Here is a 25946-nt window from a genome sequence, read left to right as displayed (position 1 = left end):
TGCATTTATTTGATGCTAACTAAAGAAATTACTTGCGGATTTAACTATTCAAAGCAAATATTCACTTTTTTTGTGAACGTGTGGCGTCTTTTCGATGAACTTTTAGGGTATTGGCAAAACGGTAATAGATAGATAAAATCTGTTTACACACTTTTGCATCCGATTTTTAAGAGAAGTTTTATGGCATCATTTCATTTTATCACTTAATATGCTTTAGGTATACAGGGCGTTCTTGATAAATCGTAACCAACACAATTTTTAAAATTTTGATTATTGGTTTTTCTTGGATAAGGAAGGGAAAAATGAGTTTCGTTGATAATGAAACGACACGAGTTGTCAATACAAGCCAGAGCACTATATTTTATTTTATGGTATTCAAAGGACGAGATCTATACCTGGACTAACTAATAATCCCTTCTCTATGTCCTGCTGTATCCCCTATTTCCCTCTTTTGTTTATATTATCTAGTCGTATATACAGGGTGAGTCTTAAGTAATGGGACACAGAGCAACGATGGATTTATGACATAAAAACAATGCAATATAGCTAAATTTATGTTATACCAAAAGTTGATAATAACTAAGATACAGGGTGCCAAAGTTGAAAAATGAAATCAAATTTTCTTTAATATCTCTGGAACAGTTCGTGCTAATTTCACGAAATTTCTTATATAGGGGTTTTTGGAGATGATCAATTCAAATTTATCGACGATTTCGGTTTATCTTCTAGAGGGTGCCACAATCGACAATTAGAAGTTATTTAAACCATGTAAACTTTTTTGTGCCACGGCGTATGTCATTTTGTCCTCATAAAATTTGTTCCCCTACATTTTCTAGTTAAAAAAGTTATACCTTATTGGTGTCGCTAGGAGCAACGGTTTTCGAGAAATTCAATTAAATAACTTAAATTCCCATTTTTTCTACTTGTTGACATGTAACAACATAATTTTTTTGTATTGTTAAAAAAGCACAAAGATGTTGTGTTATATGAAAACAATTTAATACCGTAGTTGGTCTTCTATTGATATATTTATTTAAGCTCCAAACGAATATTTTAACAATAACTTAAAAAATTAAAAATTAAACATACCTCCCTGTGACAATAAATGTTCGACGTGTCCACCATTTACTTGGATACATTTTGCAATTCTTTTACAGAACTCTGTACTTAGAGTTCCTCCAAAATGAACTAGGGAACCTTCTTGATGATGTGCCTCTGAATTTAAGGCAAGTAATGTTTTTTTGCAAGATGGCGCACCCGCACATTTTTCCCGTCCAGTGAAGGATTTCTTAAGTACACGTTTTGCCAATCGTCGTATAGGACGTGGATTTGAAATACCCTGGCCCCCACGGAGTCCCGACTTCAATCCTATGGACTTTTGTGTATGGGGTTACATGAAATCTTTTTCCGTTTCACTTGAAAAATTATGAAACAAAATTCAAAATGCAGCTACATTATTTCGAAATGAACAATTGCTATTTAAAATAAAGAGGTCGTTCTGTAAAAGAATTGCGAAATGTATCCAAGTAAATGGTGGACACGTCGAACATTTATTGTCACAGGAAGATATGTTTAATTTCTAATTTTTTAGTTATTGTTAAAATATTCGTTTGGAGCTTAAATAAATATATCAATAGAAGACCAACTACGGTATTAAATTGTTGTCATATCATCTTTGTGCTTTTTTAACAATACAAAAATATTATGTTGTTACATGTCAACAAGTAGAAAAAATGGGAATTTAAGTTATTTAATTGAATTTCTCGAAAACCGTTGCTCCTAGCGACACCAATAAGGTATAACTTTTTTAACTAGAAAAGGTAGGGAAACAAATTTTATGAGGACAAAATGACATACGCCGTGGCACAAAAAAGTTTAAATGGTTTAAATGACTCCTAATTGTCGATTGTGGCACCCTCTAGAAGATACACCGAAATCGTCGATAAATTTGAATTGATCATTTCCAAAAACCCCTATATAAGAAATTTCGTGAAATTAGCACGAACTGTTCCAGAGATATTAAAAGAAAATTTGATTTCATTTTTCAACTTTGGCACCCTGTACCTTAGTTATTATCAACTTTTGGTATAACATAAATTTAGCTATATTGCATTGTTTTTATGTCATAAATCCATCGTTGCTCTGTGTCCCATTACTTAAGACTCACCCTGTATACTTAATGGGTTCAGACGTTTACATCATAAAGTATGAAAACTGATATTATTATTTATGCCTTTTTGGATATGAACCGGCAATATACATATCTCTAATAGTTTTCTTAGAAAATTGACCATTTTAGACTATCCCTACCATTTCGATTATTGTTACATTAAAAAAGAATTGATAATGGTTACTAGGCAGTTTGTGTTATAGATTTCGGTTGCACAGTTATCCAAAATTTGAGTACGACACTGTTTTCTACTAAAAAAAAATATTTTAAAAGGCGTTTTCAGTTTTTAATTACCTTAAAGAATAGAATAGTCGAAATGCAGCGAAGAATCGAAATGACCGATTTCGAAAATTCCCCTCTATGTCGGAAACAACTAAACATAGCGCGATTTCTAGGAACCAAAAGCTCAAAAACGAACTCGCATCTTCTGTTTTATTTTCTCCTATCATCGATTACCTTGAACCCCGTAAAATTAACGAAATGTCAACACTCTTTATACCTGATTGATCAAACAGACGAAACAGTTATAATTTCCTTTTATTGGCTTTTGTTGAAAATAACTAAATTATGAACTTTACTTATATTGGTGATGAATACTGGAGCGTTAAAGTTCTTAATAGGGCAAAGGGTGTTTTGTTTTAGTACCGGTAAAATTTAGTTATGCGTTATTACCCCCGGTGGTACAATAATTTCTGCAGATAGCATAACAGTGGGAAAGGGAGAAATAAAAATACTGCACGGGCTAATTAAATTAATACAGAAAGTTAGGATTCTGGAACGTAAGTACGAAGCTCACATTATTTTCATAGCATAAACTAGATATGAAACTAACCTTCATATTAATATAATCATTATATGATAAAGAACAAAGTGCGTAAAGTTAAATAGATATTCTATTCCTAATAGAGAATCAGATGAAGCAACTTTAAAGAGCTACATATTTCAGTTTAACAGCTCACATTTCGGGAACTCGGGACTGAATTAAGAACATTATGCGAGCTTTACAGTTCACGCTCTGTTGTCTCGCATTGAGAATTGGGATTGTAATGTTAGGAATATTTCTTGTTCATTTTTACCGCTTTTTCCTTGAAGAAATTGCCTCATTTTTACCAAGGAAACCTACTGAAAAAGTAGAATTCTTGAGTAAAGTCCCTTAGGAATATTTTAGTTTATTACTTTACTCACATCTCATTTTCTTTTTTCTGAGCTTTATGCTTGCACATTTACTTAAATCGTAGGGTAGTGAGAAAGCTTTGTTCTGGTTAAGAATATACAAGAAAATTATCAAGGATAATATAAGGGCAATGAATAATTTTTTGAAAACTAGCACGAAAGAAAATTAAGTTGAATTAGAGCACGAGAGCACGCATTGCATGAATGGATTTTTCAATTTAGGTATCATGTAAAGGCGTCAAAAATGATAGATTCGTTCTCGTTCGACGAACGATATTTAAAAAACGAGTTTCACGAATTACATCCTCGAACCTCGATTGAAATATTTCAAATTCAGAAAAATTACAGCGATAATTGTCTGGCAGATATCGATAATTCCCCGTTAGCTATCGATAAGTTTCCGGAAGGTTAAATGTATTAATTTCAAGTAAAAATTCAATTTTGACAGTGGTTTTTATAGATATTTTGCTTTAATAACGATCCCTGATGGAAAATATCCAAAATTGTAAGGAAAAGTGAAACCAAAAATACTAGAAATTGTATAACCTGTACGTATAGCGCGAATTTTCGTTTTCAAAAAATATTCCACTACACCACAGGCGTGTTCCAAAAGAACGGGACAATTTTATATTTTATTAAAGATGCCTTCCTTATTGGGCATTTTCGTATAAAATATGCTAATTGTTGGATTTCTGGTATAAATCAATCATGTCCAAAATTCAACAGTCTTTACGTTCTCTTCTAATTTACTAACTGGAAAAGACAAGTTTATTAGATTTATGACTATTTTTGCATTGCACAGAACGAAGTGTAAAATGGGATATTTTAGCTCCATTTATCTACTTGAAAGTAGACCTTTTCTTTTATGAAAACCACATGGCCGAGGTGACAAATGAAAGGGCGCCTGTAGTATTGGTCCCTAATTGCAGTGTGGTGGAGATCTCACTAATCTTTTGTTTAGTCAGTTCTTATAGAACTTTGTTAGCGACAACACGGGCGTGCCTCCTGACTGCAATTAGTAAAAGCAGAATTAAAACTATTTTGTGGTAAATTATTTCTAAATCCCATATCCAACACTAATAAACTCACGTAATTTTTACAAAACATTCATGTAAATAGTGTGGGTAATTTTGATGCACTTACGCTGTTGCTCCCATAATTGCATTAGTACAAATTGCCACTGCAATTCACCAGTTACTTTCTTTTGCAACATCAAACCACTCCAGAAATTTGTGAGTTCTCCAAAGATGGCAGAAAATGTTTATAATCTAAACCAAATTTACTTTGACGAAGGTCTGTTCATTAGAAGCAAGAGAATTGACCCAAATTAGTGTCTATACTATTAACCGTGCGATAAAAAAACCCTTGGTCTGCAGAGCAAACCGAGAGTTTTCACAAAGTAATTTTACTAAATCATACATTAAGCTGAAGGCTGTGTAGGTTTATATTGTAATAAAACTTTTAGCGCATGTAGACTTTGCCTAGGGGTTTACATGAAATATAGGGTATTATAGCGGGAATTTTAATGAGCTCAGCATCCTCGAAGTGGCTTAAAGTGTTGGATGCCTACACTGTAGTGCCACTATATTCCTTATTTCCATACGCTGGACCAGCGGGAAAAAAAAAATTTTCCCTCTCCAATAACGAACTACAATTCCGTCATTTATTTAAGAAGGAAAGTGTATGTTAAAACTTTGAAATGATAAAAAAAAATACGTGATAAAGTTAGGGCACTTACCCTACTCGGGGTCCGTATACGCGAAGCCCGAACTAGCGGTTACATTTTCCGAGAAGTTAATAAAACTCTCATAAATCAAAAAAGAGCGAGGGATAAATCCTTTTATAAAGGTTGTTAGAAAAGGCTTTTACGGCCGAAATGCCATAGCTGTCACTTGCAATAGCTCCTACTTGCACTTAAAATGCACCACAACAGGAACTTTGATATTAAGGGCTCGCCCTGTTTGAGACCGATTATAACTGCAATCGATGAAGTCCATAAGTCCGTCATTAAACTTTTATATCCCTTTTGTCCCAGAAAAAAAATCCTCGTTTCCATTCCGGTCGGTTTTCGTGTTTGTAAGTGGCAGAATTGGTATTCTCGTCGAAGTAATATGTAAAACATTTTAATTAATAATAAAAAGGGCGGATAAGGTCGGAATTCAAGATTTAAGGGAATGGCGTACTTTGGTTTTGCCCTCTTTGTATTCTATGGCGCCGAAAACTTTATTTGAAGCGTAAAATTAAAAGAATTTGCTTCGCAATCGCGATAATTTAGGGACAGCTATTTAAAATGTAAATTTGTTTTGGATCTTAGTGTCCAAGTTATTCAGTAACACTGCTAAATTTTAGTGCTCGTTCGAAAGGAAGAAGTCGCCTAAAGGCATTAAAGTCAGTTTTTCAAAAATATTCACCAATGAAGCTGTAAAACGAAAACGAACATGGTTCAAGATGAAACTTTTAGCTCTTAAGAGGACAATAACAGATTGCAGGAGCAAGTGATAAAACTTCACGCCTTCAAAGTTAGCACATTATTTAGCACCGGTTGAAAGAAAGTATTCGGATTTTTGTCCCTGGCAATTTAAATTCTCAATGAGGATTTGGACAATTCTTTTACAAAGCCTTATAAATCTCGTGGATTTAACTTAAAAGTAGATTATTAATTTCCCCACTCTTTAGAACATCTTCAACCCTAATCATTTCGATCGGCACTTCAGTAGTTTGTCCAATTTAAAAAAGTTCCTTTACTTATGATAATCCTAGTCGGCCTACAAGACTTTTCCGGAACTTTCCCTGTTTACGAGATACTCTCTTACTAATTTAAAGTATCACTGTTTGAAATCGATTTACTATTAAAGCCCTTTGAAATACTGCAGTAAACTTTGAAACCCACCCCCTTTTTGCGCCCAATGCGCGTTTCGTTGGTCTCTAAAAGTCTCGAAAGATCTAATTTCCAAGGAAAGTCAAGTGATTTTACAGCAGTAAATGTTTCACATCCAGACGTATTGAATCCAAACTTAAATCCCTTTATTTCGCCCAATTTGAAACTATCAAACCGAACTATCGATCAACAAAGTTCATGAGAATGCAGAGATTTTAATTCGCGTCCCAGGTGTTACATACTGAGAATGCGATTTACATATTTTAGGTCAGACAAGCAGGAGATAACATGGTTGGGTGTTTCCACCCTTCTTTTGAGGGCTAAAAATTCCTCGGAAACTTTAGACAGCGATTTTACATGCTTCGGAAGTTTGTTTAAACGCTTCAGGTATGTACGGTATGAGAATGCTAACAAAGGATTTTGAGGTAGGTGGAGGAACGAATGGAAAAGTTTTTATTTTGGATGTAAATGCAGAATTTCAATGTTGAGTAATGGACAATTTGACATAAACTAAGTTAAAAATTTAACAGTTTGTTAGGAATTTTTGCTGGAAACAGAAATAACTTATTTTCCTCTTTCTATTCCCTATAGAAAATACTTCGTTTTAAGCATCATGAAAGATAAGAAACGAACGTTATTTGCTACAAGTTCAGTTACTAATAAATAAATGGTGCCAAAAAAAAACTATTAACAACCGAAATATTTTTCGATCGTTTAAAGTTGAACATGAGTAGTGTTTAACGGACAGAACAAAATTATTGGACGCCCTGTGCGGACAGAGAATACTTTCCTGTCGAAATTCTGGTAATCGAATTCGAAGAAATCCCAGGGGATTCAGATTTAAAACTTATAATGGAATTCCTATCCTAAATCACCTTGGAAAGCCGTAGTATTATAATAATTCTAGAAATGAAAATCATTTGTTTTATATAGTATATGTCGGAGATTTATTAGTTCTTAAGTTTAGAAATGGAAAATTTGAATTAGCAATGAGATTGAGGAGCAGGCTGACAGGTTTATCTTGAAGATAAAGCACTGTCGAACGAGGTCACTACTGCCGACGCAATTAAGGGCCATGTTAGGGACTTTAAGTTATTGGCTTTTGTTTTTTGTTTATTGTTGTTAATTTTGGTTTTGTCATGTATTTGTATTTTATCCCTTAAGTCCCGCCCATGTGCGGCGATACTTATTCGGAGAATACCATCTGGGTGCCAGACCACATGGCCCATCAGGCCAAAACGTTTTGGCTGGGGAACATGCTGTTAGTCAAAGGGAGCTTTCTCGGTCGGGACTATTGCTGTGATGGTCAATTTGTTGGGCCTGCGATGTTCCCAGAAAAGCGACTAGTATAGATGTTCCCCAGGCCGCGAGTTATGGGACCCGGCGTAGCCATGGCCCGTAAGGGTTCTTGGTGGTGGTGCGCCCCTGGTTGGAATTCCCCGGGATTAGTACTTAAGAAATAATCGAAGTAATTTTTACTCTCTTCTTTTCCTCTTCTTCGTGTGGAAGCTGCGTCGGAGTCGAGATGTGATCAGAATCGTAGTATGTAGTATGTAGTCGTAGTATGTAGTATGTAGTCGTAGTGTGTAACCCGCCCAATTAAGCATTCTCCCTCTTCCTACTTAGACCAAAACTCTTTCATTATTTGATATAAGTGCAAATTAAATACAGTCCATTTTATGTAAAACAAAGTGTCTTTGTCGTGGTTTCATTTATCGAAGGAATCCCTCAACGGGCCATGTGTGGGATTTCGTCCGTGGGAAACTAGGACGAGCAGGTACCTTTCCCTTGGGTCGCAAGGACCACGGGGACTGGAAAAAGTGAAGAAGGCGGTAAAGAGACAGAAGGGCAAAGCAGCGGTCGGGTAGCAGTGAAGTCGTTAGCCTTGCCTTACCATTATTTAATATAATTAAATACTCGAATTGTTAACGATGGAGAGCGTTTTTAATGTTACCCCGACATATATATTAATATTTTATATATATATACAGTAGTGGTCATAATTATAACAACTTTTAAAAATTTTAAATAAAATGTATCTATGCGGCTGAACCCAATATACGTTTTTATATTATTTATCTTCCACAACCGTTGATGTTTAAAATGCATCCAAATAAAATATCAACAATTCCTATAAGAAACTATCAAAACATATTTTTTCAATACCGAACAAAAATATAGCAACTCTTGGAATTTTAAAATTTCACTTGATTTACAGACTTGTGTATTTAAAGACGTTTTATATTATGGTTTCATTATGGGTCGAGGTAAAACAATCTGATTAGAGATCAGGAAAATTATCATTGAGCGATATAAAACTTGCGAACGACAAAGCGAAATTGTAATGAGTTTGGGTGTGCATAAGTCAATTGTATCTCGTATTAATTACAAATTCAGATAAACAGGAAGTGAAGCAGCTGAAAAAAAATTCAGGACGCACAAGGAAAACTACAAAAAGAACTGATAAATGGATAATTCGAATGTGTCAAAAAAATCCATTTTTATCATCCACTCATAAAATCACATTTAGAAGAAACGGGCCTAGCTCATATCAGTTCCAAGACCATAAGAAGAAGATTAGTGGAAAAGGGATTATTTGGTAGGCGGCCAGCGAAAAAACCATTGCTGTCTAAGAAGAACGTGAAAGCCCGACTTCAGTTTCCGCAGAATTACCAACACTAGTCATCTGAACAGTGGAAATTGGTAGTTTTCAGGGATGAATCCAAATTTAACATATTTAAAAGTGATGGCCCATCATACGTTAGACCACCCAAAGGCGCGAGGTTGCAAAAGAAGTTTGTTTAACCAACCGTAAAACATGGAGGAGTTTCAATTATGGTTTGGGGTTGTTTCTCTGGTTTTGGTATTGGTCCGCTTCACAAAATAGAAGGTCCCACGGATCGGTTCATGTACCGAGATATCCTCAGAAATCATTTACAACCACATCTTGAAGAAACCATGCCACTAAGAAGCATTTTCCAACAAGATAATGACTCCAAACATAAATCGAAACTTGTTTCAGGATGGTTTAGGGAGGAAATGATAGAAGTACTTGCTTGGCCATCGCAATCTCCCGATCTCAATCCCATAGAAAATTTGTGGGAATACGTGGATAATAAAATTTGGAATAATACATATTCCAATTTACAGGATTTATTACAGGCACTTCGAGAAGCCTGGAAGAGTAGCGATAACAATTACATCAACAATTTAATAAATTCAATGCCACGAATATGTGCCGAAGTTATTCAGCAGCGAGGGTATTATACAAAATATTTATTATTGAACAATTCTTTTGTAATTTATTGAAATTTTATTACTCTTTATAATTATTTAGGAAAAGTTGCTATATTTTTGCCTAGGTCGAAATTAATATATTTTTTATTTTTGTATACAAATTATTATTTTTTATTGTTATGTACTTCTATCATCGGCAGACATTGTAGAATCATATTTTCAAAACCTATTTTGAATTTAGGCCGTTAAGTCTAAATTATTTGAAATTTTAAAAAGTTGCTATAATTTTGATCACTACTGTATATACATATATATATATATATATATATATATATATATATATAAATTCCAAACACAGATTTGTGAAATGTTGAAAAGGAGACCCATAACCAAGAACGTTACTCCTTTGCAAGCCCTAGAGCAAGAACACGGCTAAGGTCTTGAATGTTCCCCAATATTAGGAATGATGGATGTTTCATTTTGCTTAATTATAATAATAATAATAACCATTTAAAGTTTGGAAGTAGTTTAGTTAGTTAAAACAAATTAAAAATAGATACAGCAATAAAAGTTGAAAGAGCAGACCATTTTACTACAACACACACAAATTAATGTTGATATTAAATAGCGTTAGTTCGTTTTTATTACATTTGCGTACCGTATTATGGTTTTCTCTTCATAATAATTTCAAAAATAATTAACCAAACCTCTCATTAACGCACACACACAATATACTAGGTAATTATGGGCCCATATTCTCACAGCCTGCAGCGATCCAGTAAATTGGCACACGACTTGCCACAGATCCAGCTTGGTATAAAATACGTAAATCCAGTCTAAGTGGTGTAATACGTTGACTGGTTAATTAAAATGCAAGTGCTTAAAACCTTCCTTTTGCCTCCCTTCAACCATAAATGCAATTTAGATCTTGTTAGCATATGTAGGCTTAAATGGCTGGATATGTCCCAGGCATCTTAACGTATTACTCTTGTGGGTCAAATTTAATCAAAAGCTAAAACTCATATCTAAGCAAACCCTGCATTGATTTTTTTTAAATTGTTTTATAGCATCTACTATTTACTGAGATTTTGATAGATGCACTTTTAGTATCGGATTTCACGATTAACAGAGTTTAAACCACGCACATTTCCTGGATCAAAAGAAAACGGGTTTCTAGAGAAAATCATGAACTCTGTCTTCGGTGCCTCGCAATTATTTTAATGGTCTCGCTAAGTGCTTTGACCACAAAACCATGTATCTTCCCCTTTGTGGTTGCCAGGTACAGAGAATTTCGCCTGTTTGCTTAATTTCCAGTGTGGAAAGCTCCCTTTCGTAAAAGGAGTTCATGAAAAGTGTTTAATTTGCCGGGGATGGATGGGATAATTTTCGATCACAATAATAAGGAAATGTTTTCTTAAGGAAATCGAGGAAGAATTTGATTTTGATGATGCTTTATTCAACGTTTTAAGGGGGTTTGCTAACTCCCAGATTTGAAATATACAAAAATTAAAAAACGTTTGCATAAGATAAGTACTTGGAATTTCGCGCAAATATTGTCGTCTAATTAAACTTATTTATATGAACGAATAAACAGGTTTAAGTCATGAGTTATAGACATAGATATATGTAGATAAACTAATTAACAACACGTTATATAGAATGTTGCTCTGCGTTAAATAATTGACTTTTAGTGTATCAATACGGAACAAATAATATTTTATTAATATTAAAAGAAATTTAAAATTATTTTCTTCGGCAGTTTTGGCCTTTTATTAAACTCAGAGGTACTCATGGTGATAAATTTGTTTTCCAGATAATCAACTATGGCGGCATTTGTAGCGAAACAAATGGTGGGAAATAAACTGAGCGCTGTTAAAGGTAAGTTATCAATAATTTTATTTACAACCGATTTTGATTAAGATCCAGAAGTTTGATCAAAGTTCTAAAAATTGTACGAATTGAATGCTAAATCGATCAAATTTTATAGGTAGGGGCTAGAGTCTTAGAGATTTATTAAAATTTTCTCCCAATACTTGCTTCCATAGTTTTTTTACTGGATTTGAAATGATTTGGAATCTTTGGAGCGTGTTCTAGAAAATAAAACACTATACTAAATAATACGAAAATTTATAAGGAGAATTTCTCCAATATCTATGTAAAGTGAAGGGATAAACTTCTCTGCAATTTCGAGACGGGCAAGAACCCCAGAAAATTGCAAATACAAATAACCATAAAAGAACAATAAAAAAGAGATGTCGCAGCAAAAATAAGAAAAGATATACTTTTTCCTAAAGATTGAAAGTTTTTACAGGAAAAAAGATAAAATATCGATGCCTCGAAGTTTCAAATTATGTGTTCGTAAATCGATAAAGGAAGAAATAAAAAAAATTCAAATAAAGAGATAGATATATAACAAAAGCTCTTGAGAATTGCCACGAGAAAAATATTCATTTTAAAGACCTCAAATATACAGGGTGTTTCCTAAGTACGGTACATAACTTCGGGAGCGTATTCTACAGCTAAAATCAAGGTAATTTTGTTGTATAAACTATATCACAAAAATGCTTCGTTGCGGAAATACAGAGTGTGAGAATTTTATTCTCTGAAATTTAATGTCTTACGCACAGATAAATAAACGGTGTTGGTGACTAGTAAAATGTCGACAATTTCGCTACCAAACAGGCAAGTACACAACAAAACAATTCATATCTTCATACAAGTATTTCTTCTTTTAAGAATAATAAAAAAGAATGAAAAAATTTGTAGTACAATTTACATTTAAGCTAGAATATTTTTTATTTATTTCCTCGAAAACGGCGCGTCCTACGATAAAAAGTCAAGGGACCTTTTTTCTTCCAAATCGAACACATAAGTAAAAAAGGAACAAAATATTGGTAAAGAACAGTGGCGTACCACATTTTTCCTTTAAAATATCCAGCAATTATCCTAACCGCTCGCCACTGGTTACACGACGGCCTCTGTTTTTAGCGTAAAATACGCACCGTTGCTAATTCTCAAACCCTGCTAAATTTCATTAAAATGTTTCAAGTAGTTTCAGAAATATTTAAAAAATTGTAATTTTTTAAAGAAATTTTCACACCCCGTATTTCCGCAACGAAGCATTTTTGTGATATAGTTTATATAACAAAATTACCTTTATTTCAACTGTAGAATACGCTCCCGAAGTTATGTACTGTAATTAGGAAACACCCTGTATAATAAAAAATATCTAAACCTGAAAAACCTCAAATACGTAAACAAATTGTGTGATACAAAGTGTTTGCTTACCCGGTATAAAAATATCCCAAATCTAATTAAACTTTAATTAAATAAAATGAAGGGTTTTGAGCTCAAAAAATGTTTTAACGAATGGCGAATTTTAGAGAATAAAGCAAACAGAAGAAATAATAAATCTCGTATATATGTCAGGAACAATGTTAGGAATTATGTAAAAGATGGCAGAAAATGGGAAGTCAAGGCACGTAACTTTCCAACTTAGAATGATAGCAGTGTCAAAATTACGATTTAATAACTGCATATTATACACCAAGATTGTGAAGTACATTATTCGTGAAGCCCGAACGTCAAGTTTAAACTCCAAGAGCGCAGCTTTAAATGAGCCATAGCCGAAATTACCTAAGAGGTCGTTATTTATGGAGGTAGTTCAGGTGGTGTTTTTCAATTGATATTATTTTAGGACTTGAGTCAGAACCTTTTAACAAAAATTCAATTAAAATCATTTTAAAAACTTCCCTGCTACTCGATCCTTAGGGATACAAAACAAAACATCAATTTCTTGTTGATTAAAGTTTGCATCTTTATTGAACATTCCAGTCCCAATCCCATAGATGACGTCAGCTATATAACACATAAACCGTCGTCGTAAATAATAATTCCACCCCCTCTATGACTGAGCTATTGCTCATTTTGAAAAAAAAAAAACGTTCTATCGAAATCCTTATGGCTCATATTAAAAAAAAAACATATGTTTTTACTGTGGAACTCACAATGAGTGAGTATTGGCATCCGAACATGAGCTTGTTTAATTGTTATATTATTTAGATGTGTTTTGATTTTAACTTAAACGTTAAATTAATAAAACTTCACATAAAATCGGACATAAAAGTTATGTGTAGTGCGCACGTAATGAGGTTTTAATGGATTAATCCATTAATGGACTAGCTCGCAAACTCGCGCGGCCATAAACTGATTTGTTCCATAATTTATTTAAATATAGGTTCTTATCTAAATAATTATTTTATTTCCACATTTGTCCATTGTAACACTTCCATATTACGAAGTTAACACTTTTATAGAGAAATGTATTTCGTAAAGTTTTACCAAAACATTCCAGAAAAAAAAAATTCAATTAATGCACGTTTTTGTTCAGAATAAAACGTTGCGCTATTCAATGCAAATTGACCGTTACTAATGAATAAAACATAGCACCCTTACAGAGAAATATAGCGCCGCTAACAACCGAAATCCCCTTGTTTCTCCTTAATTTAAAGTCATCGAAAATTCATTCATCAATCGGCATCTTCGTAATTGTCCGAAGTCAATGAGCATCATTTATCATCGTCACGAAACTTTTTAGGCCTCGCTCAGTAGAAACTCTCTAAGCTATGTGGACGAGTTTCTCGGGTGTTGACCCATTTGAATTATTTATCACATAACTGCAAGGACTCTTAACTTTTAGGAAACAATTTCAGCCGAACGACCGTAACATGACGGTTTTCAATGGATGCACATGGTGGGAAAATCCAATTTTCCCATGCAGTTTAACGTGAATTAGGCGACATAAAGCAGTAGCCAACAAATGATGTCATGTAACTCGAGTATAAAGTGTATTATGGGACGTAGATTCTGAATCTGAATTGTAATGCCGAATTGTAGTCTTGATGATACAAATTGTTGCCTTCGTAATGTTGCAAATAGAATGGAGGGGGGCAATAATATTTTGCTAATGACAAGATATGGAGGGATAAACGGAGCTATCGGAACGAAATTGTGCACAAAAGCTGGTGCGGCAAGTTTCCTAATCTATGGAAATTTTGTATGCCATTGAGGTCATTATTCACACAAAAATCAAATAATCAAATCTTCCCTATGGGCCTTTTACGTGAATAGAGCGAACGGTAAAGTTCCCTTCGTTTTCAATTGGCATACTCACTATATGCAATTCATTTACCTCATAATAGAGCAGTTTGGGGAACTATGTCGCTTAAACTCTATTAGGAAGTTTCAAGCTCATTTCAATAATATTCGCATTGAGAGCAGTATCGGGAATTCCGTAGTCGTCGATGCAGCCATCTTTCCGAAGGTTATTAATTTTCTGGCTAGACGAGGGAGATATCTATTAATAATTCCTTACATTCCAATTGCAATAAACGTCCTGAATTGAAGTCTTCGGAGATATAGAATTTTCACTTATAAAACCACTGGTGCCTGAATTATTTCCGGAAGAGATTATTTGAAATTGATTTGAGAACACGTAATTCTCCTAAGAAGTTCGTGTTCGAAGAGAAATTTGAGGAGACCGGTCGAAGCACGCGTGGTATTCGGTAAAAAAATTGTTTATGTTTTTTAGTTCTCGTGTTGTAAATGTGAAGAGAACGTCCGAAACGTTACACTTATTAACGTCGCCTGCAGTAACTGATACGACCTAAAAATTTTCGAAAGTTTCGTTGGTTGTAAATTGTCATATAAAAATTGTCAAAGTTGTATCTGACAAAATCGACCGCAAACCAAAGTGTTTTACGGGCCGTCAAATGTAGTCGTGAAATTTTCAACGTTAATTGTGAATAGCACTTATAAATTGCATAATAGTAATATGCCAAAAATATTTCAATAAACCTAGAGAATAAAGTTTTATACCCGTGGATTTTATGGAGCTTTATCATATTTACCTCGGTAGATTTATGCCAACTGAAACCATCAGGGATTTATTTTAGGAAGGGCCGATTTATAGCCACTAAAATACAGTGTAATAGAAGATGGGATCTATGGCCTGGAAAAAGGAAAATAGGTCATGATACTTTCGTCTAGGAGCCATTATATATTTTCCTTTGCGTTCAAGTTCCTTCTAAGTACATCATGCTAATGATCAAACTCTGTATTAACATACGAAGCTAATTAATAGAATCGTTGACGCCTTCAGGAATTTGCATCTTTATCATGTTTATTTCAGGGTTTTGCAAATTTTCAATTACGGCTTGCAAAGCTTCCTTTATGAAAGCGAGTAACATTGCAGTGTACATATCAATTTATCGGTAAAATTTACTCTAGTTGAAGTAACTTTTAAAATTAAATTTCTGTAACGTCAAATTACAAGCACTTTGTATAGATTGAACTTTAATTAATTTTCGAACTTCCCCTGAAACTAACATAGTTTTAGCAATCCAATGAAGTTTTAAATGGAAATGGATCGATACTACTACTTTTTTTTAATAATTATTTGATACAACTTAAAATAAAGTTAAAATACTAAGCGTGACCATAGTTAATTCCTTTATCTCCTATGGTTTCATTTCAGCAGGTAAAATCCAAAACTGTTCCGGATCGAAATTCATATTCGATGTGGGCCGTTTGAGCACAAAGAGAGTTCTAATTTATTTATTTATTCCATCGCCTTTTATCTGGGTTGCAATTTGCAATTTTTCGTTTCACAAATTTTAACGGTAATAAAGGAAATAAACTGGATTTTTGAAATACTCTTTTTACAGAGTCGTGTCGAAAGTTTATTGGTTTTATCTGCAAAAACTATTTATTTTGAAAATGCGATTTTGAGTTCAATAGTCGAACGTTTAACGAAGCTTTTGTGGGCCAATATTTATCACAATGTTATTTAGTCACAATCTGTTTTCCCCGTTATTTGCGGTCCTTTTTTTTCTGAGACCCTCGGTGTATATAAATGCGGAATATTTTACGCATATTATTCGAGTAACGAATTAAATATGGAAGTTCTTTATGTAGTCGTCGATTAATGTCGGTGGGAGATTAATGATTTAATGTGTTCAAAAATGATGAGTAGAGTAACCTTGAGAAAGCAAATTTAATTATTCAGCGTTATGCACAATTTTCCCATCTGAGCCCCGATTCTGTACTCTGAAGAGTGGAACTTTTCCATGGAAATGACGTTAAAGGAGCATATTAAAAACGCGTCGGCATAACCAAGTTAACAGGTACATGTCATTTTGACGTCATTCCTGGGGAGCGTTCTACTCCCCATTTTCTCTGTTTGAAATGTAAATTAATATTTGAAAAGGAGTTAGTTGTGCCTCGTTTCTAGTAGATTTAATGTTAATATTGTTTAGAGCTCACTCGCTAATCGTTAATGGGTCTTTAACATAATTTCTAACAATACTTTAGCATCACCTCATCTAAAAAATAATTTCATCTCGACCCGAATTGAAAAGGCGAGAAAAGAAAGTAAAACTAATCCGTATACTACTATTTGATTTGCCTGTTCTTTGTAAAGGGTGTTCCATCTGTTGGTCCTTTTTTAATTGTGAAAGAAAACGCACTTTTTAAGAGGAAAAATCAAAACATTTTATTGGAAGTTGTAGGTTGATCTTTGCCATTTTATGTATGGAACACGACATCGCACATATGGCCACCACGGCTCCGTTTACAGGACATCATCCGAACATCAAAATTTTCAATGACTTTTTGCAGAATTAACGGGTCTATGGCCGTAATTTCGGTTCGAATATTGCGCTTGAGATCTTGAATTGTTTGGGGAGCATTGGCATACACTTTACTTTTCAGAAAACCCCATAGGAAGAAGTCCAATGGAGTCAAATCGCACGGTCTTGGGGGCCAATTGACGTCCGAATTTCGCGAAATTATGCGGTCCGGAAATTTTTCATGCAATAAGTGGATTGTTTGGCGAGATGTGTGCGCTGTTGCTCCGTCCTGCTGAAGCCAAAGATCAGTGGCACCGATCCGATCAATTTCTGACCATCAAAATTCCGATGTCATGCCACGATAACAATCTCCGTTGACAGTTACGGCTTTTTCTTCACGATCTTCAAAAAAAATCGGACCAATAACTCCGCCAGACCATAGGCCACACCACACAGTCACTTTTTCGGCATGCATAGGCTGTTGATGATATTCATGAGGATTTTCAGCTCCCCATAACCTACAGTTTTGTTTATTAACGTGGCCAGAAAGATAAAAATGTGCTTCGTCGGAAAAGATGATTTTTGCTGAAAATCCATCGATTCTTTCCAGCATCCAATTAACAAAAACGCGCCGCTGTAAGTGGTCAGCTGGCTTTAATTGAATTTTGTATGGATGCAAATGAAGATCAACATGCAAAATTCGCCATAATGTTGTTGGCCTGCGGCCTAATTCGTGGGAACGATGTCGGATCGATGTTGATGGTCGATCACGAACACTTTCATTCACTGTGGCCACAACATCTCGACTACGAACTGGACGAACATGTTGGTATGCTCTGCGACCCTCCACTGAACCAGTTTCTTCAAAATTAGCAACAATTTTTCCAATAGCACGTTCAGTTGGAAACTTTCACGTAATTTGCGAAACGTATTTTTTTTTAACGACCATTTTCATAATAAATTTGGATAACTAAAATGCGTTGTTGTGTTGTAAGCGAAACCATATCTACAAATGGCATACTTTTGACAGTTCACATCTGCCATGGACATAAAAGTTTGTAAATCTGGCATACCTAAAATTAATAGTTCAAAAAAGGACCACCAGATGGAACACCTTTTATAAATAAGGGAATCAACCTTACCAGGTCTGTAAATATGAAACCGGAATTTGCCTCCAAATAACCCTAGTGGTCAATATAGGTACTACCTTATCGTGTTATTAGAGTACTATATCTCTTATTTACATCTGAGAATGATTTTCAAATCATAACAATACAGGTTCAATACTGCAGGACAGTTTGCAACAGCTTTGAGTATGTCGAATGTTGTGCCTACAAATTACGATTTGCCGGCAGCATTGATTTTCTGTTACCACTTGAAAAAAACGGCTGCAGATTCACATCGCATGCTTGTTGAAGCTTACGGTGAACATGCCCTTGGAAAATCACAGTGCTGTGAGTGGTTTAAAAAATTCAAAAGTGGCAATTTTGACATGAATAACGAAGAGCGTGGAAAACCACCGAAAAAGTTTGAAGACGGCGAGTTGCGAGCTGCGTTAGATGAGGACGATGCTCAAACGCAACAACAATTAGCGAATCAATAAAATGTGACACGAGAAGCCATTTCCATTCGTTTGAAAGCTATGGGAAAAATTCAGAAGATAGGAAAATGGGTCCCACATGAACTCGATGAAAGACAGCAAGAAAATCGAAAAACCACTTGCCAATTGTTGCTTACCAGATATAACAGAAAGTCATTTCTTCATCGAATTGTGACTGGTGACGAAAAATGGATCTATTTTGAGAATCCCAAACGTAAAAAATCATGGGTAACTCCAGGCGAACCGTCAGCATCATCAGCAAGACCAAATCGATATGGACGGAAAACAATGCTCTGTGCTTGGTGGGACCAAAAAGGCGTAATTTATTATGAGCTGCTAAAACCTGGAGAAACAGTTAATACTGAACGTTACCGACAATAAATGATGGATTTGCATCGAGCTTTAAGTGAAAAACGACCAGAATATCAAGAGCGGCAACACAAGGTGATACTGCTTCATGATAATACTCCATCACACACTGCAAAACTGGTGAAGGAAACGATTGGGACGTTTCATTGGGAAGTACTATCGCATATGGTTTATTCACCTGACAGCACCATCCGATTATCACTTATTTGCATCGATGAGACACGCTCTTGCAGAACAGCACTTCACCTCTTACGAAACAGTTCAAAAATGGCTCGATGAACGGTTTGCCTCAAAAGAACAACAGTTCTTTTGGCGTGGCATCCACAAATTGCCAGAGAGATGGGAAAAATCTATATGTAACGATGGGAAATATTTCGAATAAAATATTTTTTATAATTATTGCGCAGCTCAGTTATACTTTTTATTAAAAGATTCCGATTTCATATTTACAGACCTCGTACACTGTGAAATTACGAGCAAGATGACCTGGTAAAAGACTGAAAATATATTTAGAGGTTCTTTGGGTTTTCCTTAAGAAGAACGTAAATAACAGTAAAGCCTCAAATTGTTTTTCTTTATAAGAATTTTATATCACATATATTTCGCAAAAGTCCGTGCTTTGCTGCGAAGTTAGGAAATAATGAATGGAACTCTGTACCATAAAAGTACTTTTAATTATTAAAAGCATCTAAAACCCCATTATAAAGAATTACTCTATTTGAACTGAAATTACGTTAACAACAGTCCTGCAAATTGGCCAGTGCAATAGAGAAAATCGAGGACATCGTATCGAACTTTCGTTATTTCCTGGAATGGCGGATAACATTGACGCCATTTAAATTCATTAACTGTTTTCTAGTGGTGTTTAACGGTCGTTTTACAACAAAGGATTTGCAGGGAACGGTTTTCAAATTAACCAACTTTTATACTGCCGGCTCCCCTATGTGTCTCAACGTTACAAAAATGATAATTGTACCCAAATTTAAAACACTTCAGTTTTCGATTTTTTTATCATTCACTGTTGCCAATAGTATATTAATGCACGAGATCATAACGAATACTATCGTCCTCGACTGAGAGGTTTTTCCTCTAAGGAGATGATACTCATTATACAGTGGGTCAAAGAAGTATTTTCACACTCCTATTACTTTCAATATACAACGAGAAATAAAACTTGCAGTCATTTTAATGATTTTAACATACACTGTATTACAAAATAAAACTTTAACAAAAGAATCTTTCTTCTACACTGACTTTCAAAAAAACCACAAGGCCAAGAAGAACGCATTGTATGTATTTGAAATTTTGGTGTGATTTTAGACTTGTAAAGAGAAAAAAATGATAAAAATTTCAATTTCGCATTTTAATGCGACATGAAGTTTTTCTTTACTTTTTTATCTGTGACGATCGTTCTTTTTGCAAATTTTTTTACAGGCGGATAGCGATAAAGGTATTATTGTTAGTACCATATTGAATGTGTGGTAGTGCAAAATGCCTCGTGTACGCCAAAATGCAGATAACTCCCTTTGAAAGGGGAAGAATTGTTGGTATGCACGAGGCAGGTTTACCTTTCCGCGAAATTGCGCGTAGATTGGATCGAAACGCATCAACAGTGCTAAGAGCTTGGAGAAATTGGTCTCACGAAGGGTCAGTAAATCGTCATCGTGGTAGTGGCCGTCCAAGAATGACGAACCAACGCGAAGACCGGCGACTTCGTCGTTCAGCGACAGGCGCCCCGTTTGAAACAATTCCGTCTCTTGGTGCTAACTGGGTAGCCACCCTAAATCGAAGGGTCTCCCTTAGTACGATGTATCGCAGAATTCGAAGTTTTGGACTAAATTCATATCGTCCTATGCGTCGGCTTCCATTATCACGAAACCACAGGGTGGCCCGACTGGAGTGGTGTCGTCTGAGAGTGCAATGGGTGGAGGAGTGGAGAAGAATCATGTCCAGTGATGAGAGCCGATTTTGTTTATGGCGATCTGATGGACGGTTACGTGTTAGAAGACGCAGAGGAGAGCGATTAAATTTGGACTTTTTGGAAAGGCGTCATTCTGGTTTAACACCAAGTGTCATGGTTTGGGATGCCATCCAGTATGGTAGTCGGTCTCCGCTTGTTTTCATTTATGATAGATTAAATGCTCAGAGGTATATTAATAGTGTCTTAGAACCGGTTCTTGTACCATACATGCGCGACCATCCTGGAAGCACATTTCAACAGGATAATGCGCGACCACATGTAGCCACGATACTTTGAGGTATTTGGAAGCTGAAAATTTGGATACTTTGCCTCAGCCAGCTCGGTCTCCAGATTTGTCCCCAATAGAGCATGTATGAGATATAATGGGTCGGAGACTTCAACGTTTAGCTCGTCCTCCAGAGACCATAGATGAACTCCGCGAGCAGGTGCAGATTGCCTGGGATACAATACCACAGGAAGATATTGAGAATTTAATTTTAAGCATGCCACGTCGCTTACAAGAATGTATTAATTTAAGAGAAGATACCACCCATTATTAAATTATTATTAAATTTTTTCACTTATTAACAATAATTTTCTTTTGATATTTTGATCGTTTTTATCTATTACCCGATCCAACGTGATGTCAGAATTTCAAACGTTTACGATGTGTTCTTCTTGGTGTTGCGGTTTTTTTGAAAGTCAGTGTATATTAACTCATACATGTTATAAAAAATATAAAAAAACAAAAATCTAACTCAAATAAGTATTTGCACATTATTAAACTATTAGAAAAAAACACGTTAACTTAATAAAAAATTATCTCTAATATTTAGTATGCATTCCGTTTGCATCAATAATGGCCTTTAGTCTTCTGGGCATTGAATCAATGAGAGTTTAAATGTATTCCAAAGGGATTTTGGACCACTCTTCGAGCAAAGCTGTCTTCAGGTTTTCTTTGTTCGAAATGTGCCGTTTTCGAATTTTCAGATCAAGGGTTTTCCACAAATTTTCAATAGGGTTCACTTCAGGAGACTGTAGTGGAGTAATAAGTCTGTGAGGGACATTGTACAACAACTACTCCTTCGTCAAATTGGCTGAATGCTTCGGGTCATTATCTTGTTAGAAGAAAAAAATATTTTCCAGATTTAATGTAGCACCACTTGGTCTTAAATTATGTTGCAATATGTCAATGTAACTTCGGACTGTCATTATAAATGCCAGATTTCCTACCCCATTGTACTCCATACATCCCCAAACTAATACGCTTCCTCCCCATGTTTCACCGTAGGTTTCAAATTTCCTGGCTTCAGCTCTGTGTTTGGTTTTCTCCACACAAACCGTTTCCCATCCGAACCGAAATGACAAAACTTACTTTCCTCAGAAAAAATTACGTTTCTCCACCACTCCAAAGGCTTGTCCATGTAATCTTTGGCAAACTGTAAACGTTTCTGACGATTCTTCTCGGATCTCAGAGATGAACGGTTTTTTCCTTGGTGCTCTTCCAAAAATGTTTGCTCCATGTAGAATATTTCTTATGGTTTGGGGATGAACATTTGTTCCTGATGTTGTTGCGATATCAGTTATCGATGTTTGGGCGCTAGTAAAAGGATCTTTTTGAACTTCTCTAGTTATAAATCGCTTTTCTCGCGCGTTCAGTTTGTTCGGTCTTCCAGAACGGGGTTTATTTTGTGTGTTTCCCGTTTCTTCACACATTTCTATTACATAACGAACTGCCAAAAATGACACATTAACACTGTTGGCTATTGTTCTATAGCTTTTACCACTCTGATGAAGGCAAATTATTCTTGTACGTTTGGATATACACTGCCCCAAAAAAGTCTGTGAACACTCCGGCTGAAAGTCATTAATTGTGGTGCAAATCAGTGAAATAATTTTTTTTCAAAAAGCATAATATATTTTGGAAACTACAAAGAATACGCTACATTTTAACATTTATACATAATTTTATTATAAAGATTAAACCGGAAAAATAGACATATTAATACGTAAACACAAGCGGCACCGCCAAAAAAGTTTTTGAACACTTCCTATCTAAGAAAAATAAACAAATTCTGAACCTGAAAAAATAGTTTTACTATTATTAAGTATTTTGCCATTCTTAGTTCAAGTCAAAGAGTGATAAGATTCGTAGTAGTTTGAAGCGATTATAAAAAAAATGGATGTTCCAAAAGCAGTTCGTGAACTTATTGTAAGGCTTTCTTCGGAAGGAAAATCATATCGTGAATTAGTAAAATTGTGGATAAGAATCCTTCGACAGTTTTTTACATTGTCCGAAGGTATAAAGATCTCGGTCAGGTATCAAATAGACCTCGTTCCGGAAGACCAAGGAAGCTTAACAATATTCACAAACGTTGAATTCTAAAAACTGTTCGTGATAAACCCAGTACAAGTGCCGGACAAATCGCCAATAACTTACTAATTGATTATAATGTGAGTGTCACTCCTCAAACTGTCCGAAACACGTTACATTCAAGTGAATATTATGGCAGTGTCGCTCGCAAGAAACCATACATAAGCAAAATTAACCAACAGCGTCGAATGGACTTTGCAAAAGAATATGTATCTAAGCCTCAATCATTTTGGAATATCGTCATTTTTTCTGACAAATCGAAATTTAATGTGCATGGAGCGACTGGAAGAGCAAAAATTTGGAGAAAAAAGAACGAAGCATTAAATCCAATAAATTTAGTGGGAAGCGTTAAACATGGCAGAGGTGGAATTATGGTATGGGAGGGCATGAGTGCTGCTGTAGTTGGAAATTTGTATATCATTAATGGTATAATGGATCAATACATTTATATTGACATTCTGAAACGTAATTTAAATGAAAGTGTTTGTTAAGACGTAGGCCCTATTTAGATAATAAGTAAATTAATTTGTATTTTAAGACCTTAAGTTACGCCCCTGTTCCGCAGATTATTTCCCAGCATTCTTTAATAAACAAACCACCTCAAGAAGTGAAAGGGCCGTTTAGTGCGGGAGGAGATACGTTCGTTCCCTTTTGCGGCACTAAAAATTGGGATATATTTACGATACGTTAAGAAAACATATCGTATATCCTAATAGAAGTGCCTCCTAAAAGTACCCGACTAACGGTCACATTTCTTGAAAATAGGTACCAGATGTGTGAAAGTTGGCTCGGGAAGGCAGCACGCCTCTGCCTGGAGGTTCTGGCATTTTGGTACTTAAGATCTGGCAAGGAGGATTGCGGGGCTTTTTTTGACGAGTGATTCTATCCGAACGACTCAGGCATTTATTTTCCGGGAAATATATTCAAAAAAAATCAATATATACTTTGAGTGTACACGCAGCGACTTAACTGAACCACTAAGTTTATATAGTGGCTCGTTGTCAGTTAGTCCTAACTCGTCTGGTATAAAATTAGTTAGCAGTAAAATCGATAAATCGTTGTTATTGTTAAACGGAGTGTTGATTAATTGGAACCAGAAAACAGTGTCCCTGATACTGTAAGTTCAGGGTGGTCCTTCAAACGTAACAATCCAGTCCGCGTTCATCGTGAGTTCTACGTCAAGGATCAACAAACAGTGTTAGAAAATTAGAACTGACTGGGTCTTTTCTATTTCAACGAGATAACGATCCAAAACACTGTGCTCTGAAAGTTCGAGAATGGCTTCTATATAATGCACCCCGGCAACTCAAAACCCCTCCACAATCTCCAGACCTGAACCCAACTGAATATCTGTGAGATGAGCTCAGTCGCAACGTAAGAAAACGAGGAGTAGAAAATAAAGAAGAATTGAAAACAGCTCTGTTGGACGAATGGAAAAAAATTTCGCCAGAAATAACGAAAAAATTAGTAAACACCATGAACTCACGTCTCTTAGAAGTCATTAAAAATAAAGGAGGTCCCACTAATTATTAAAGCAATCATTTTTGTTAGAAAATGTTAAATTAAATAATACTTTTAATGTGTTCGAAAACTTTTTTGGCGGTGCCGCTTGTGTTTACGTATTAATATGTCTATTTTTCCAGTTTAATCTCTAAAATAAAATTATGTATAAATGTTAAAATGCAGCGTATTCTTTATAGTTTTCAAAATATATTATGCTTTTTGAAAAAAAAAATTATTTCACTCATTCGCACCACAATTAAAGACTTTCAGCCGGAGTGTGCAAATACTTATTAGGTGTATTCCTATGACTCCGCGTTTTTATTTCTAGTTTTATTTTCTTTGAAAAATATTTTTTTATTTAAGGAATTTTATTTCATTTTTTGCTTCGTATTACCAGTTTTCTATTTATATATGATAATTGCTATATGACCTTTTAAAACTTTTCAATTAAGGTTTAAATATGTCCAATTTTGTGCCGAATAAACATCATTTTCGGGAAGCTTGGCTCTTCCTTTTCCATCTTAAGAAAAACGCCACTGCCGCTCACCAAATGCTCGTTGAGGCTTATGGCAATGATGCTGCATCTATAAGAACTTGTCAACAATGGTTCCAGCGCTTCAAATCGGGTGATTTCGACCACAACGACAATGAGCATGATAAGCTATCGAAAAAATTTGAAGACGAAGAACTGTAGGCTTTGTTGGACGAAGACGCCGCGCAAACGCAAGAACAGCTCGCATCTTCCCTTAACGTCACGCAGAAAACGCTTTCGGTTCGTCTTCACGCTATGGGAAAAATTCAAAAGGAAGGAAAATTGATGCCTTATGAATTGACGGAAAGGAACAAAGAGCAACGAAAAACGACGTGTGAGATCTTGCTTGAACGTTTTCAAAGAAAGTCTTTTCTACATCGTATCGTGACCGGAGATGAAAAATGGCTTTACTTCGACAATCCAAAGAGGAAAAAATCATGGGTGAGCCCGGGTGAGCCAACAACTTCGACCGCAAAGCCAAATATCCACGGGAAGAAGGTATTGCTCTGCATTTGGTGGGAC

The 25946-nt window shown here is 35.2% G+C and overlaps 1 protein-coding gene across 11 annotated transcripts in view; it reads left to right on the top strand.

Annotated features, from left to right (window-relative positions):
- Positions 1 to 25946, top strand: part of cpx (complexin) — a 220394-nt gene that overhangs the window by 81202 nt on the left and 113246 nt on the right. For all 11 annotated transcript variants that reach the window (XM_066290630.1, XM_066290703.1, XM_066290793.1 and 8 more), the window contains one exon: positions 11272 to 11336. In XM_066290630.1, the coding sequence (XP_066146727.1) occupies positions 11282 to 11336 (55 nt within the window). In that variant the 5' untranslated portion in view covers positions 11272 to 11281. The remainder of the gene's footprint in view (positions 1 to 11271; positions 11337 to 25946) is intronic.

The sequence above is a fragment of the Euwallacea fornicatus genome, chromosome 1 (assembly GCF_040115645.1).
Source record: "Euwallacea fornicatus isolate EFF26 chromosome 1, ASM4011564v1, whole genome shotgun sequence".
Taxonomy (NCBI): Eukaryota; Metazoa; Arthropoda; class Insecta; order Coleoptera; family Curculionidae; genus Euwallacea; species Euwallacea fornicatus.
This window is presented reverse-complemented; position numbering and strand designations above follow the sequence as displayed.